At 38.5% G+C, this 13,627-nt stretch overlaps 1 protein-coding gene across 1 annotated transcript; it reads right to left on the reverse strand.

Moving 5' to 3' along the window:
- Positions 1-4,395: 4,395 nt before the first annotated feature.
- Positions 4,396-7,240, reverse strand: LOC115974603 (lysine-specific histone demethylase 1 homolog 1). The gene has a single exon (XM_031095022.1). The coding sequence runs from the start codon at positions 7,147-7,149 to the stop codon at positions 4,723-4,725; it is 2,427 nt and encodes an 808-aa protein (XP_030950882.1). The 5' UTR covers positions 7,150-7,240; the 3' UTR covers positions 4,396-4,722.
- Positions 7,241-13,627: the final 6,387 nt, after the last annotated feature.

Consider the following 13,627-nt stretch of genomic DNA (forward strand, 5'->3'; position numbering starts at 1 on the left):
ATTGAGTGTCAGAAGGTCTCACCTTAACCGTGACATGAATTTCTTGCTCAGTAGTGGCGAGAGGAGAAATTACAACCCTATCCGAATTCCACAACAACCACAATCCGCCTGTATGGCCTATAGTTTCTGTGTGGATGGCCTCGTCAAAAGGAAGCTAGGGACTTATGTCTTTCTTAAATAAAAATAAAAAATAAAAATAAAAACAAAACAAGCTAGGGACTTATGTAGGTTTCAATAAGCTCAACTAGTAAAGTTTTTTATGGTTGAATAAGAGATATATAGTTTTTGAGAAAAAAAAAAAAAAAAAAAAGATATATGGTTAGTGACGGCTCCAAGATATATTGTTAGGAGAGTCACTAAGAAGATGCATTTTAAGTATAAAAAAAATAAAAAATAAAAAAGTGAATCTTACGATTTACATGATTTCTTAATTACAATTTTTTTCACAGTACATACTAGCAAGAGAATCAAAGATGAAAAGTGGTACATCTATAACATTTTCACAATACTTTTTTAACAAATTTTAGGTTATAAGTTGTTATTAGTTCTAATTTAAACTTACTACTGAAATTACTTTTTTTTTTCCCTTAACAATTAGTGACAATTTGCTACTTAGACTTTGTAGGGATAAAGGGCCCAAATATGATTGTTGGGCCATAGGCCATGTCTAAGGACATCAAGTAGTCCGAGGATAGGTAATGATGATGGAGGCCTACAAAACAATGGTCCATGGAAGGGGTTTGGACATAAGGAATTGGAAATGTTGTTCGAGGAGAAGTACTTCCTCGGCTGAACAGAGCAAAGGTCATAAGTTCGACCTTTCATCAAGAACAATGCAACAAACGATCATACTGGCATAGATAAACATTAGGTGGGGATTAAACAAAAGAGAGTTGGGAAATATCTGAGAAGAAAGCTACTACCATCACATTGAATGCTCTGCAGTTAACCCCCTGACCGCATTAATGTGGAGGTGATACCTGAACAGTAACATTCAGTTTTACAGCTACTCATCAAGACTTCAGAAAGGTGCTAATGGGACAAGTATCAAAGTCAGCAATCTAATCTACACGTGGAGGGTTGAGGTGAAGTAAGGAATGGGAATATAAAGAAGGAAAATCTCATTGTAAAAGCATCATCAGATAATCTGTAGAAAAATCATTGTACACTCAAGAACTATATTTGTGGTTAAGTCCAAGAGAGATACATAAGAACAACCTTCCTCAGACATTGCCGAGGAGGATTTTCCTTATCCAAAACTGTTTGTTTGTGCTTTCAAGCAACAATTAGCCTATTATGATTGTTGTCCAACTCATTGAAGTACAGTTTTTAGCCCACTCTCTACAATTTTTTTTTTGTTTTGGGCTCTTTGGACCTTTGTCCATTTCATTTGGGCTTTAGGAGCAAAATGTGCTCCTATAGGTTTTATTATGAGCGTATTATGAATATAGCATTTTCGTATAAGATAAACTATAAATTCATTGTATATTGTTTATTAATACGATAAAGAGACTAATTATTGTTGCTAAGATTAAATCTTGGAAATCATCTATTGTTTTTAAATACAATCAACATATGAATTACTGTTGTTAAGTGAACTCCAAGTTAGATCTAAATACAATAAATTTTTATGTATTAGTTTATTTCAAATTTGTTAAGATCTAAATGATTATTTTTAGATTTAAGATGGACAAATTTATACTTTTGTTGTTAGACCGACTATTTTTTCCCCATATTTTAGATCAAATTGGTTTGTTATTGGAGGTATTTTATTTTTATTTTTATTTTTTTGGTGTATATGTTTAAAAAGACGAAGATATTATCAAGATAATCATATTCAAATTCATTTCAGCTAGACTTAAAAAAAATTTAGGTCTAGGGGTTCAAAATTTATTTTAGGAGGGTCAAATAAAAAAGCATCATCAGATAATCTGTAGAAAAATCATTGTACACTCAAGAACTATATTTGTGGTTAAGTCCAAGAGAGATACATAAGAACAACCTTCCTCAGACATTGCCGAGGAGGATTTTCCTTATCCAAAACTGTTTGTTTGTGCTTTCAAGCAACAATTAGCCTATTATGATTGTTGTCCAACTCATTGAAGTACAGTTTTTAGCCCACTCTCTACAATTTTTTTTTTGTTTTGGGCTCTTTGGACCTTTGTCCATTTCATTTGGGCTTTAGGAGCAAAATGTGCTCCTATAGGTTTTATTATGAGCGTATTATGAATATAGCATTTTCGTATAAGATAAACTATAAATTCATTGTATATTGTTTATTAATACGATAAAGAGACTAATTATTGTTGCTAAGATTAAATCTTGGAAATCATCTATTGTTTTTAAATACAATCAACATATGAATTACTGTTGTTAAGTGAACTCCAAGTTAGATCTAAATACAATAAATTTTTATGTATTAGTTTATTTCAAATTTGTTAAGATCTAAATGATTATTTTTAGATTTAAGATGGACAAATTTATACTTTTGTTGTTAGACCGACTATTTTTTCCCCATATTTTAGATCAAATTGGTTTGTTATTGGAGGTATTTTATTTTTATTTTTATTTTTTTGGTGTATATGTTTAAAAAGACGAAGATATTATCAAGATAATCATATTCAAATTCATTTCAGCTAGACTTAAAAAAAATTTAGGTCTAGGGGTTCAAAATTTATTTTAGGAGGGTCAAATAAAAAAATTATATATAATTTTTTTTTTGGCCCAGCTCAGGGGATTCATTTGAACCCCTGGACTATACCTAGAGTCGCCCATATATATGGTTCAATTTCCACCAATACCAAAAATCGATTGCTGTTATGATTTGATAATAATAAACACAATCATTAGAAATAGACGTAGGTTAAAAATTTATAATTAAAAAAAAAAAAAAAAGTTTGGGACTTGTGGGCCAAGAGCCTTATAACCCAACAATATTGTATGCTTTCTTTCATGACTGAACTAAAATGTGTGAATTAACATTGTTTAGCGAGTAACAGTTTACACTGTTACAGTTCGCATGAAAAATATTTTTAAATAATTCTTTACTATTCAAATTGGTGTAACTTGTAACTATTGAATTATTTAAATAAAGATAAAAATTAAAAAATAATAATAATAATAATAAAAGGGTTGGACAGACAGGGTTAGTATATGGCTATACCGCTGGGAATGTGTGATTGCCTACCATTTTCAGAGACCAGGTCGCTGAAACTAAGGAATGAATAGCCTATAATGCTGTGAGGTTAAATTAGCATAAACACAGTCACAGCCAAATCCATCTCACTTCTAGATGTGCTCAAGCTTTGGGAAAATAGATTTCGTTTACAGCTCCCCTTGTTTCAAGCTTGAGGGGTTGTATTGAGTGATTTATTTCGACATTTCAAGAAGCATGGATTGATGCATTTTGTCTAAAAGGGCACTACATGAGACAATTTGACTGTGAGCACTCACAACATGAGTACTCTCTTGTTAAAGCACACCCACTACAAAGAGCTAGTTTTAAGATGCAAGCTGCATCAAAGAATGGAATAATCCACAAAGTTAAAAAGGAAATTGGGTTTGATCATGTGTACCTATGGCAGCCATCGTATCCAGTGTCTAAAAGAAAAACTGTATTTTACGAAACAACTTACAAGCAGAGGAATATTTGTTATGGCAGACCTTTCACAAGTTCACAGTGTAAACAAGACAAATATTTTTGCAATCATAGCAGACATCTCAGTCAATCATTCGCAAAACAAAGGTGAGAAAAATGCCAAATATCAGTTCAATTCAGCAGCTGTGTGTGATGAATTGAGGTGTGAGTTGTAATGACTAGTGACTACTTTCTGCCCCATGCATCACAGGCTTCAGCCGGAAACAAATCTTACCTATAATAAAACTTATCCCATCTCTACTTTAAGGCAAAATAAACGCATTTAATTATGCCTGTTACATGAATATAGTTGGAAGTAACAGTATCAAACTTCTCCACCAAAAAAAAAAATCTTCTTCCTTTTTTAATACAGAGGTAAAAAATGTGCTTTTGCTCCAGGGTAAGCGAAAAGAACAGAATACAAATTAGAGCAGAAAAGGAACAGGGCAGAAGGACAGCCAGTACATGGTTTTTCTATTTAAAGACTGACAAATGGAATTAGGTTCTTCAATTAAGTAAGATTTATTTACCAAAAGCCCCTAACCCGCCACAAATCAATAATTCAATACTTAGATATAAAATATTTCATGTATAGACTAATAAAAATTAAAAATGAAAGAACTAACTACGTCCAAACTTATTTCTTCAATAATTTTGTTAACACCAGAATCGGTCAGACATTTTGGAATGCTGAGTTAGCAACTTTTGTAAGGATGATAAAAGCAAGAACAATTAACAGAAACTAACAATAATTGTAATTCAACCAAATCATGAAAATTTAGTAATTTACAACAATCTAAGAAGATACATAACTCCCAATTAGTTATTAAAAAAATTCTTGCCGTCCCAAGGGGAATTCAATAATAAATCAAAGGCAATAAAAAAAAAAAATTTTGGACCAACTCGATCCTGATTTTAAACATAGTCTTCTGAGCACGCAAGTACTATACATGATGAAGCAGCTTTGGTCCAACTTTAATCATATGCTCAACTCAAATGAGAGTGTGAATTCCCTCGAGCTAGTCTAAGGAATTTCCTACAAGCAGTGAGTTAGCCACTAACACCTATCACTTAATGATCTCCATCTATGCAGCATTATCTTTAATTCCACCATTTTGGTTGGATCTAGCTAATGTTATGTGAGATATTACAGACTCCCCCACACCAGATAAGCCTTTCCTCCCAACCAATCTCACCCCAAAGTCATGATTTAACATCCTCATCCTGTTCCCATCGCCATCTACCTGACTCAGCTCAATGACCTGGTTCCTAGAAATCAAGCCATAAAGACAGAGACCGCCGGAGTCCAATTTCTCCCCTCCAAATTTCACCCTTAACAATGAATTGGAATTAAGGTCATTTGACCTTGGATCAAACAAAACAGAGAAGCTCCCAAAAGTCAGGTCAGGGGTCTCAAACAATTTATTCAAATTGTCACTTTCCTCACTCACATTATTTAATTTATCAGCTGGAATTAATGACCTTCTCTTGGCCACTCTAAGCATGTTAGCAGCTTCCCTCATCCCACTAAGAAAAGCTCCATGCATTGTCGCTGGATACTGTTTGTTAGTTGCCTCTCCAGCAAAGAACACCCTCCCATCTCCCACACTCTCCGCAAGAATATCATAGTCATCCCCCGAAGAGCCTATTGCGACATAAGAGTAAGATCCATAAGTGAAATGATCCTTCCCCCAACGAGTACACACTGCCTGAACAGGATCTGGAACAGTAATCCCTTTTGGATGAAAGATACCCCTCAATATGTCTAACACCCTTCTCACAGACTCCACAGGTGACATCATCTCAAACTTGATTGCAGCATCTCCTGCCACAAGTGCAACAAGAAGTGGGCCTCCTGACACAGAAGAATAGCTATAAAACAAAAAGAACTCCCCTCTCATACTCTGATCTTCAGTCAAATGCCCAAATGTGTCAATATCTCCACCCCAAAAATTATACGGAAACAACATGGCAACCTTATTCAACAACCCGAATCCTAACCTCTGAATCGCATCTCTCTTCCGTTGAGGAAGCTCAGGGAAGAATTCAATCATTCCCTTCTTAAGCACGCCCAATGGCACGGTGCAAAGCACCATATCACCGCGAAACTCCTGCCCACCAGCATAAACCAACACCCCATCCGTCCCATACCTAATACTATCCACAGTCCTCTCATAAAAAATGGGAAGCTCCTCCGCTAAGGCACGGACAAATGTCTCATTCCCCCCTGGAATAAAACAGTGATCGCCCCCCATCTCATAAGGATCATCCTGATCCCAATACGCCATTGACAAATTAGACATCAACGAAGCATTAGCATATTCCAAATTGGCCAGATGCCAATTCAACAACATTCGCTCTTCCAAATCCTCAGCCACATTATAAACACGCCGAAACGCTTCTAAGGCGGTCCCTAAGGGAACATCTACTGATCTAACTTCTTCTATCATAGCATGCCTAAGCTTACAAACCCTATCCAATAGCTTATTAAACGAAACCTCTACTTTAGAATCAATTTCAGAATTCACTGACTTCCCATCTGGTAAATACAAAGGGCATATATCTCTCACCTTATGAAGTGGCAACTCTAATTGCCTTGCCAGAACCCCAAGTGGGTTGCCATTTATTCCGGTGAGGACGCTTCCACCGAGGTCCGCCGCGGCCTCCACACCGTCACCGTTGATTTTCTTCGTCCTCACGCGGCCGCCGGGGCGTGCCCTACCTTCCAAGACTACGACTTTGAATCCCATAAACACCAATTGCCTCGCCGCGACTAAACCGGCGAGACCGGCACCTACAATTACCACATTGCCCTTCTCAATTCCGTCGAAAGACTTCAACTTGGCTTCTTTTATGGCCGGAGCGAGCCCGAAATTGATGTAACCGTGGTGGAGAAGGAAATGGTAAGCCGAGTCGACAAGGCCTTTGTGTTCTGACCGAATTGACTCGAGCGAGTGGTCACGGGTCAACCAGACCGACACGTTGGACCGCCACCGAGTCAGAATGTGGTTCCGAACCACAATATAGTTAGCTTGCTCAACACCGCCGATTGTGGATACAACATTGGCTTCGATCTCCTCCTCGGTAAGCGAATCAACCGGAAATCCAACCGAGATAGCGATCAGAGCTTCGACGTCGACGTCTTTCGCCATTTCCGACCGGCGGTTCTTGTTGAGCGAAGGATTTCCGTTGAGCTCCGTGAAGAATTTCTTCCTGCGGCGTCGTTTCTTGGCAGGCGGACCGGGTTCGGTTGGGCCGGGTTCGGTCGGGTTAGGGTTTTGAGGCGGTTCATCTTCTTGAATTGGGTCGGAGGAGTCATCTTGGGAGTCCGAAACGGGGGCTTCGGGTGTCGTTTTGGGAGGTGAAGTTTGGGGATTGGTTTCTGAAGGGGTTGCACTTGCTGAAAGAGTGAGATCAGTTTCAGCTGAGGAGTCGTCTCCCTCGCCGGATACGACGTCGTTAGGGTTGTCGGAGGGGTCATGTTGTTGGGAATTTGGGTCCCCTGGTTCCATGTGGGTTTACTAGTATCAAATATTAATGTTAATTTTGATGTGGACTAATATATTACTACTTTTTAAGTGTACTCTCTAAAGCTTAATCAGATTCTTTACTGATCACATTCATTACTCACTCAGTTTTTGACTTCAAGGGGCCTCTTATTGTGCCAACTGACTCAAAAGTCAGGAGCATGGCCCATTTTCTCTACTGGGTAGGTATTACTATTCACTAGTATCCAAAGTTGGATCAGAAACATGGCCCAACTGGGACCACCGGTTTAATGTGTATGTTGGGTAACCAATCTTTTCACTATGTTTGGTCCTTTGCTGATTTGAATTTTCAAATAAACTATAAGCATTGGAAGAATTATCTCCTCATAGAAGCATGTGGTACATCTTTCTGGCTTCTCCACATAATATGTTGAGCCAACAATTATTTATCTCTAGTGTTTAGGAGTTTTTTTTTTTTTTTTTTTTTTTTAAATTTTTTTAAAATATTGTTTATCTCTCATATGAAGTTTAAGGGCTTGTTTGGATTGAGGGGGGAAGGAGGGGGAGTGGAGGGGAGTAGAGTTAGTTGAAAATAAACTAATTTTGGACCAAATCTACTCTACTCTCCCTCCTTTCCCCTCAATCCAAACGCACAATAAGTTAGTCCCAATACATTCTTTTGCAAAAATCTAGATAGTGAATTTGATGAATTAGAAGGACATGCTATAAACTAGTGTTCCAAATTTCATTCATCACATTATCAATTTATGATGTTTTTAAAATATCTTATGATGTTTGTAATTTTAGTTTTCTAAACTGTGGCCCCCGATTTCTTGTCCAATTTCAATATTGTACCTATCTTTATTGTTAAGTCCCTAAAACAACAACAACAAACTTCCCAATTTACCCTTGCTTTCCTCACTCCTCCCTTCTCCTCTCCCTAATTGATATGTCTTTACCACCACCATTATCTGTCTTTTCATCTTCATTGTCCACTTGCCTCCAAAGCTCAATGTACAAATCATTACCTTCAAAACTTGCAAAACAACCAACCACCCTCCCCCCCACCCCCCAAAAAAAAAAAAAATCAATGTCATGAGATCCACTCCCCTAAAAACACCACAACACCTCCAAAACCATCACATCGTCACCTAAGCTCCACCCAATAAAACCATTAATCAACCCAATAGAGACATACCATCTGTCAACTTTGTCCGTTAGTCAAATCCATATGCACAACCCACACACAAACCTATAAAAACCAATAATTTCATCAAAATTTAGATAGTATTAATTTCCTAGCATTGCATCAATCAATGAGTTAGCCTCGAGGTATATGAGAGTTTTGATGTTTGGAAACAAAATTCGATGATGAATGCAATAGGTTTCTCAAGGGCAAAAGTGGGATCAACCTAATTGACCCATTGAACACCTCAATGTTCTTGAGATGGTTTGCCAGGTAGATTCATTGGTTCATCTTCCAAACATAAATTAACAATATGAATGATCGGCAAAAAAATTTTTGTATGTTCTAAACCAAATTTTTTGCTCATTAATAGTCAATTCAAAGTTTTTTTTTTTTTTTTTTTTAATGTGTTCTTCAAGATGGAACCGAATTTGTTTCAATTAAACAATCAAATTTCTAGTTAAGATGTAGTGCCAAAATTGAAGTTTGTACGTAAACAAATAGCATTCACTATTTTTTACATTAATTCAAGGCGAACAAGCATGTTTGGGCATCAATTGAACTTGGCCAAATTTAGTCAACTTTAGTGCTTAACCACAAAACAAAACATATGTATTAGGATCATAGTTTTAAAAACCGAATTGGATTGGCCGGTTTGACTAGCTCAACCGTGAATTGGTCACTAATCCGGTTCGGTTATGATTAAAAACCGAAAATCAATCTAAAATCGGAAATAACCAAGAACCAGTCGGTTCAGCTGTAAAACCGAAAATCGGTATGGTTGAACTGGTTATTGGCCGGTTGGGTTGAAAACCAAAACTAACCTAAAAACGCTCACGCCTTTCTCAGTCTCTCTCTCACTCTCAAAATTTTTTTTCCCTCAAAACTAGCTTTTTGGAGTTGTGATCCTACCCATGCATCAGAATTCTTTAGAGAAAGAGGGAAAATAGACCCATAGACATAAACTGAGAGACAGACCTAGGCTTGTTTGGATTTGGAGAGGAGAGACCACAATTAATACATACATTAGCCTCAGTTCATTTGAAACCGTGTGGCCAGATATTTTACTCCTTTTTTTTGTTCTTAAAGAATCAGATAACAGAGGACTCTTTTTTTACTTTTGTGAAGTGTTGCTTTTGTGAAGAGTGGCGGCACTGAAGTAGCGAAGTGTGTTGCTTTTTATACACATGAATCAAACCCTAGCCATATGAGATCATTTAATCCCCACCATCCAATCTTTAATGTGATCCACCTATCAATATGCCACCTTATTTACAGGCATGTGCAGAACTAATAGATCTCAGTATTACAAGCACTAGTAGTGAAGTGTGTTGCTTTTTATATTGATCTTGGTGGCTTTTAACAATATGTGAACGTATATAGTAGATTATTTTTAATATTTTAATAATATTTATTATAAAAATTGGGCATAAAATTATTAACATTATTAAAATTATAAAAACTTATTAACATTATCAAACTTAAATATATAGATAACTAATTAGCTACACTTTATATTTTTATAATTTAAAAATAATTAATTAAATTATTTATGACGTTATCGGTTTGACCATCAATTCGACCCCAGTTGGACCATAAAACCAATAACTAGTCTCATTTTCGGTTCTTTGACCGTACCGGTTTTTAAAACCATGATTAGGATATTGGCCATCTATTGGCCAAACTAAATTAGAGTTGATTGATCTTAGGGCTAGGCCAAAAATTGGCATGAATGGATGATTCTTCCATTATTTTGGTCAAATTAGTTTAATTTCTTTTGATTCAAGGCTATTGTTATTAATTTTGATAAACATATGTTTTTTTTTTTTGGGGGGGGGGGGGGGAGGGATTGGGTTACATGGCACAATTTTGAAATTTTTTGAAAGGGTCAAAATATGGTCGTGATCATGGTTAAGATCAAGAAGAAGGTTGGATTGACCAAAACAATCATGTCAATCTCAACAACCAACTATGAGATTATCATGATTAGCTTAAAGATTATCTCTAGTCAAATTAAAAATAAAAAATAAAAATCATTAACTAATATCAAGATACTTAGTCAACTTTTAGGGTTCGTTTGGTTAAAGGGGTGGAAAAGTGAGAGGACATAAAATGGTGGGAGAATATAAAAGATTTTAATTTCTCTCTCTCTTGTTTAGTTGGGAGTGAAGAAGTTGAATGATGGAAAAAGTGAGTTTGTATAAATTTACTCATATATCCTAGTTAAAAAATGATGGCTAATTAAAACAAAAAAGTGAAAAACAACCAAAAAAAGAAGAAGCAATCACCCAATTTATTAAAAAATAAAAAAAATCATGTCTAACAACTATCACACTCACAACCCAGGAAATCCAACAAAAAAAAGAAGAAGGAAGAAGGCAACATCCAGGAAAGGAAAAGAAAAAAAAAATGGGAGAGGCAATGTGTCCGGGAAAGGAAAAGAAAAAAAAAAAATTGGCAAAGGCAACATGCCTAGGAAAGGGGAAAAAAAAAATTTGGCAAAGGCAATGCTGCGCAAGTGCACATGGGCATTTTTATCTGTGGGGCCCAGCAATTCGTGGACCAGGCCCATTTGCCCTTAGAAAGTCCGAGGGCCCAATCCGAGGAGAACTGTGGCCCAAACTCCATGACGCCGAGCACGGACCAATTTTTGGGAGGCAGCCGAGGACAGTCATGTCCTCGGCAGGCCCATAATCCGCCCAGAATAAAGGGATAAATTCGTAAGGAAATCCCAAATACCTTGGGGCGATTACCCTAAATACCCTTCTGGATAAGGCCCAATGCCTGGCAGAACCGTACTCTGCAGCTTTATCAAGTCATCCCCAACAATTCCGGGATTAGACTGATGGGACCAATGTCAGTATTTGTAAAGACTGACCCTACACGTGGACGAAGGACATCGAACGCACACTAGTATAAAAGGAGAAGTAAGTGAATCTAGCAAAGGGGAGGAAAAAAGGAGAATTCATGAGGAAGATCGCCGGAACGATCCATGCACAGAACAGAGAAAGTCCTCCGTTGGACAGCCGGAAAGGACCACAAGGTTCCTCGGATCAAGTCCGAGGATCCCATTCTCAGAGGTGGCAGTATGGCGGGGCTTTAAACGTTTAGGCCCAGTCCATTTTCCACAGGGATCTTTCTGAAATCCAGACCGGACCATCCCCCCGTGACCAAGCCCAAGCTTTTCAAGCCCACTCTCTACAAATCGTATTGTGAGGGATCTCTCCCGCGTGAACCCGAAAATGTCACTGGGCCGCGCTAGAATCGTGTCCTTACAATTGGCGCCGTCTGTGGGAAGCATGCGCGCTTGGCGCAGGTGGCGGTGGAGTCAACTCTCTACTAAGCAAAAATCCACGGAGCTTCCTCCGTCTCCTTTGACGTGCAGCTGTTGTTCCGACATAAACTTCTGCTAGGGGCTACTCCTTGCAGCGCCCATGGCGTAGGCAGCCCTAGGGGCTCTTGGCCTCAAGCCGGCTCTCCCCGCCCTGATCTAGGGGCTTACATCCGAAAAACAAACCAAACACAAAAAAATAAATCTCGTAAGTTTTGGACAGAACCAAGGTCTTGCATGGTCCTCGGACTCAAACCTATGGGGAAACCAAGTACAGGAGATGAAAATCAAAAGTTTTGGACAGAACCAAGGCCTTGCATGGTCCACGGACTCAAGCCTGTGGGGAAACCAAACACAAAAAAATAAATCTCGTAAGTTTTGGACAGAACCAAGGCCTTGCATGGTCCTCGGACTCAAACCTATGGGGAAACCAAGTACAAGAGATGAAAATCAAAAGTTTTGGACAGAAGCAAGGCCTTGCATGGTCCATCGGACTCAAGCCTGTGGGGAAACCAAACCAAAAAAAATAAATCTCGTAAGTTTTGGGACAGAACCAAGGTCTTGCATGTTCCTCGATCAAACCTATGGGGAAACCAAGTACAAGAGATGAAAATCAAAAGCTTTGGACAGAACCAAGGCCTTGCATGGTCCACGGACTCAAGCCTGTGGGGAAACCAAGCACAAAAAACAAATCTCACAAGTTTTGGACAGAACCAAGGTCTTGCATGGTCCTCGGACTCAAACCTATGGGAAAACCAAGTACAAGAGATGAAAATCAAAAGTTTTGGACAGAACCAAGGCCTTGCATGGTCCACGGACTCAAGCCTGTTGGGAAACCAAACACAAAAAATAAATCTCGTAAGCTTTGGACAGAACCAAGGTCTTGCATGGTCCTCGGACTCAAACCTATGGGGAAACCAAGTACAAGAGATGAAAACCAAAAGTTTTGGACAGAACCAAGGCCTTGCATGGTCCACGGACTCAAGCCTGTGGGGAAACCAAACACAAAAAAATAAATCTCGTAAGTTTTGGACAGAACCAAGGTCTTGCATGGTCCTCGGACTCAAACCTATGGGGAAACCAAGTACAGGAGATGGAAATCAAAAGTTTTGGACAGAACCAAGGCCTTGCATGGTCCACGGACTCAAGCCTGTGGGGAAACCAAACACAAAAAAATAAATCTCGTAAGTTTTGGACAGAACCAAGGTCTTGCATGGTCCTCGGACTCAAACCTATGGGGAAACCAAGTACAAGAGATGAAAACCAAAAGTTTTGGACAGAACCAAGGCCTTGCATGGTCCACGGACTCAAGCCTGTGGGGAAACCAAACACAAAAAATAAATCTCGTAAGTTTTGGACAGAACCAAGGTCTTGCATGGTCCTCGGACTCAAACCTATGGGGAAACAAAGTACAAGAGATGAAAATCAAAAGTTTTGGACAGAACCAAGGCCTTGCATGGTCCACGGACTCAAGCCTGTGGGGAAACCAAACACAAAAAATAAATCTCGTAAGTTTTGGACAGAACCAAGGTCTTGCATGGCCTCGGGACTCAAAACCTATGGGGAAACCAAGTACAAGAGATGTGAAAATCAAAAGTTTTGGACGAACCAAGGCCTGCATGGTCCACGGACTCAAGCCTGTGGGGAAACCAAACACAAAAAAATAAATCTCGTAATTTTGGACAGGAACCAAGGTCTTGCATGGTCCTCGGACTCAAACCTATGGAAACCAAGTACAAGGATGAAAATCAAAAGTTTTGGACAGAACAGGCCTGCATGGTCACTGACTAAGCCTGTTGCCGGACTCAAGCCTGTGGGGAAACCAAAAACACAAAAAAATATCTCATAAGTTTTGGACAGAACGCAAGGTCTTGCATGGTCCTCGACTCAAACCTATGGGAAAACCAAGTACAAGAGATGAAAATCAAAAGTCTTTGGACAAGAACCAAGGCCTTGCATGGTCGCAACGACTCAAGCCTGTGGGG

This window comes from Quercus lobata, chromosome 2 (assembly GCF_001633185.2).
Source record: "Quercus lobata isolate SW786 chromosome 2, ValleyOak3.0 Primary Assembly, whole genome shotgun sequence".
Classification (NCBI taxonomy): domain Eukaryota; kingdom Viridiplantae; phylum Streptophyta; class Magnoliopsida; order Fagales; family Fagaceae; genus Quercus; species Quercus lobata.

Coding starts and splice junctions, on each gene's coding strand:
- LOC115974603 (XM_031095022.1), bottom strand. CDS start 7,149: ATGGAACCAGGGGACCCAAATTCCCAACAACATGACCCCTCCGACAAC.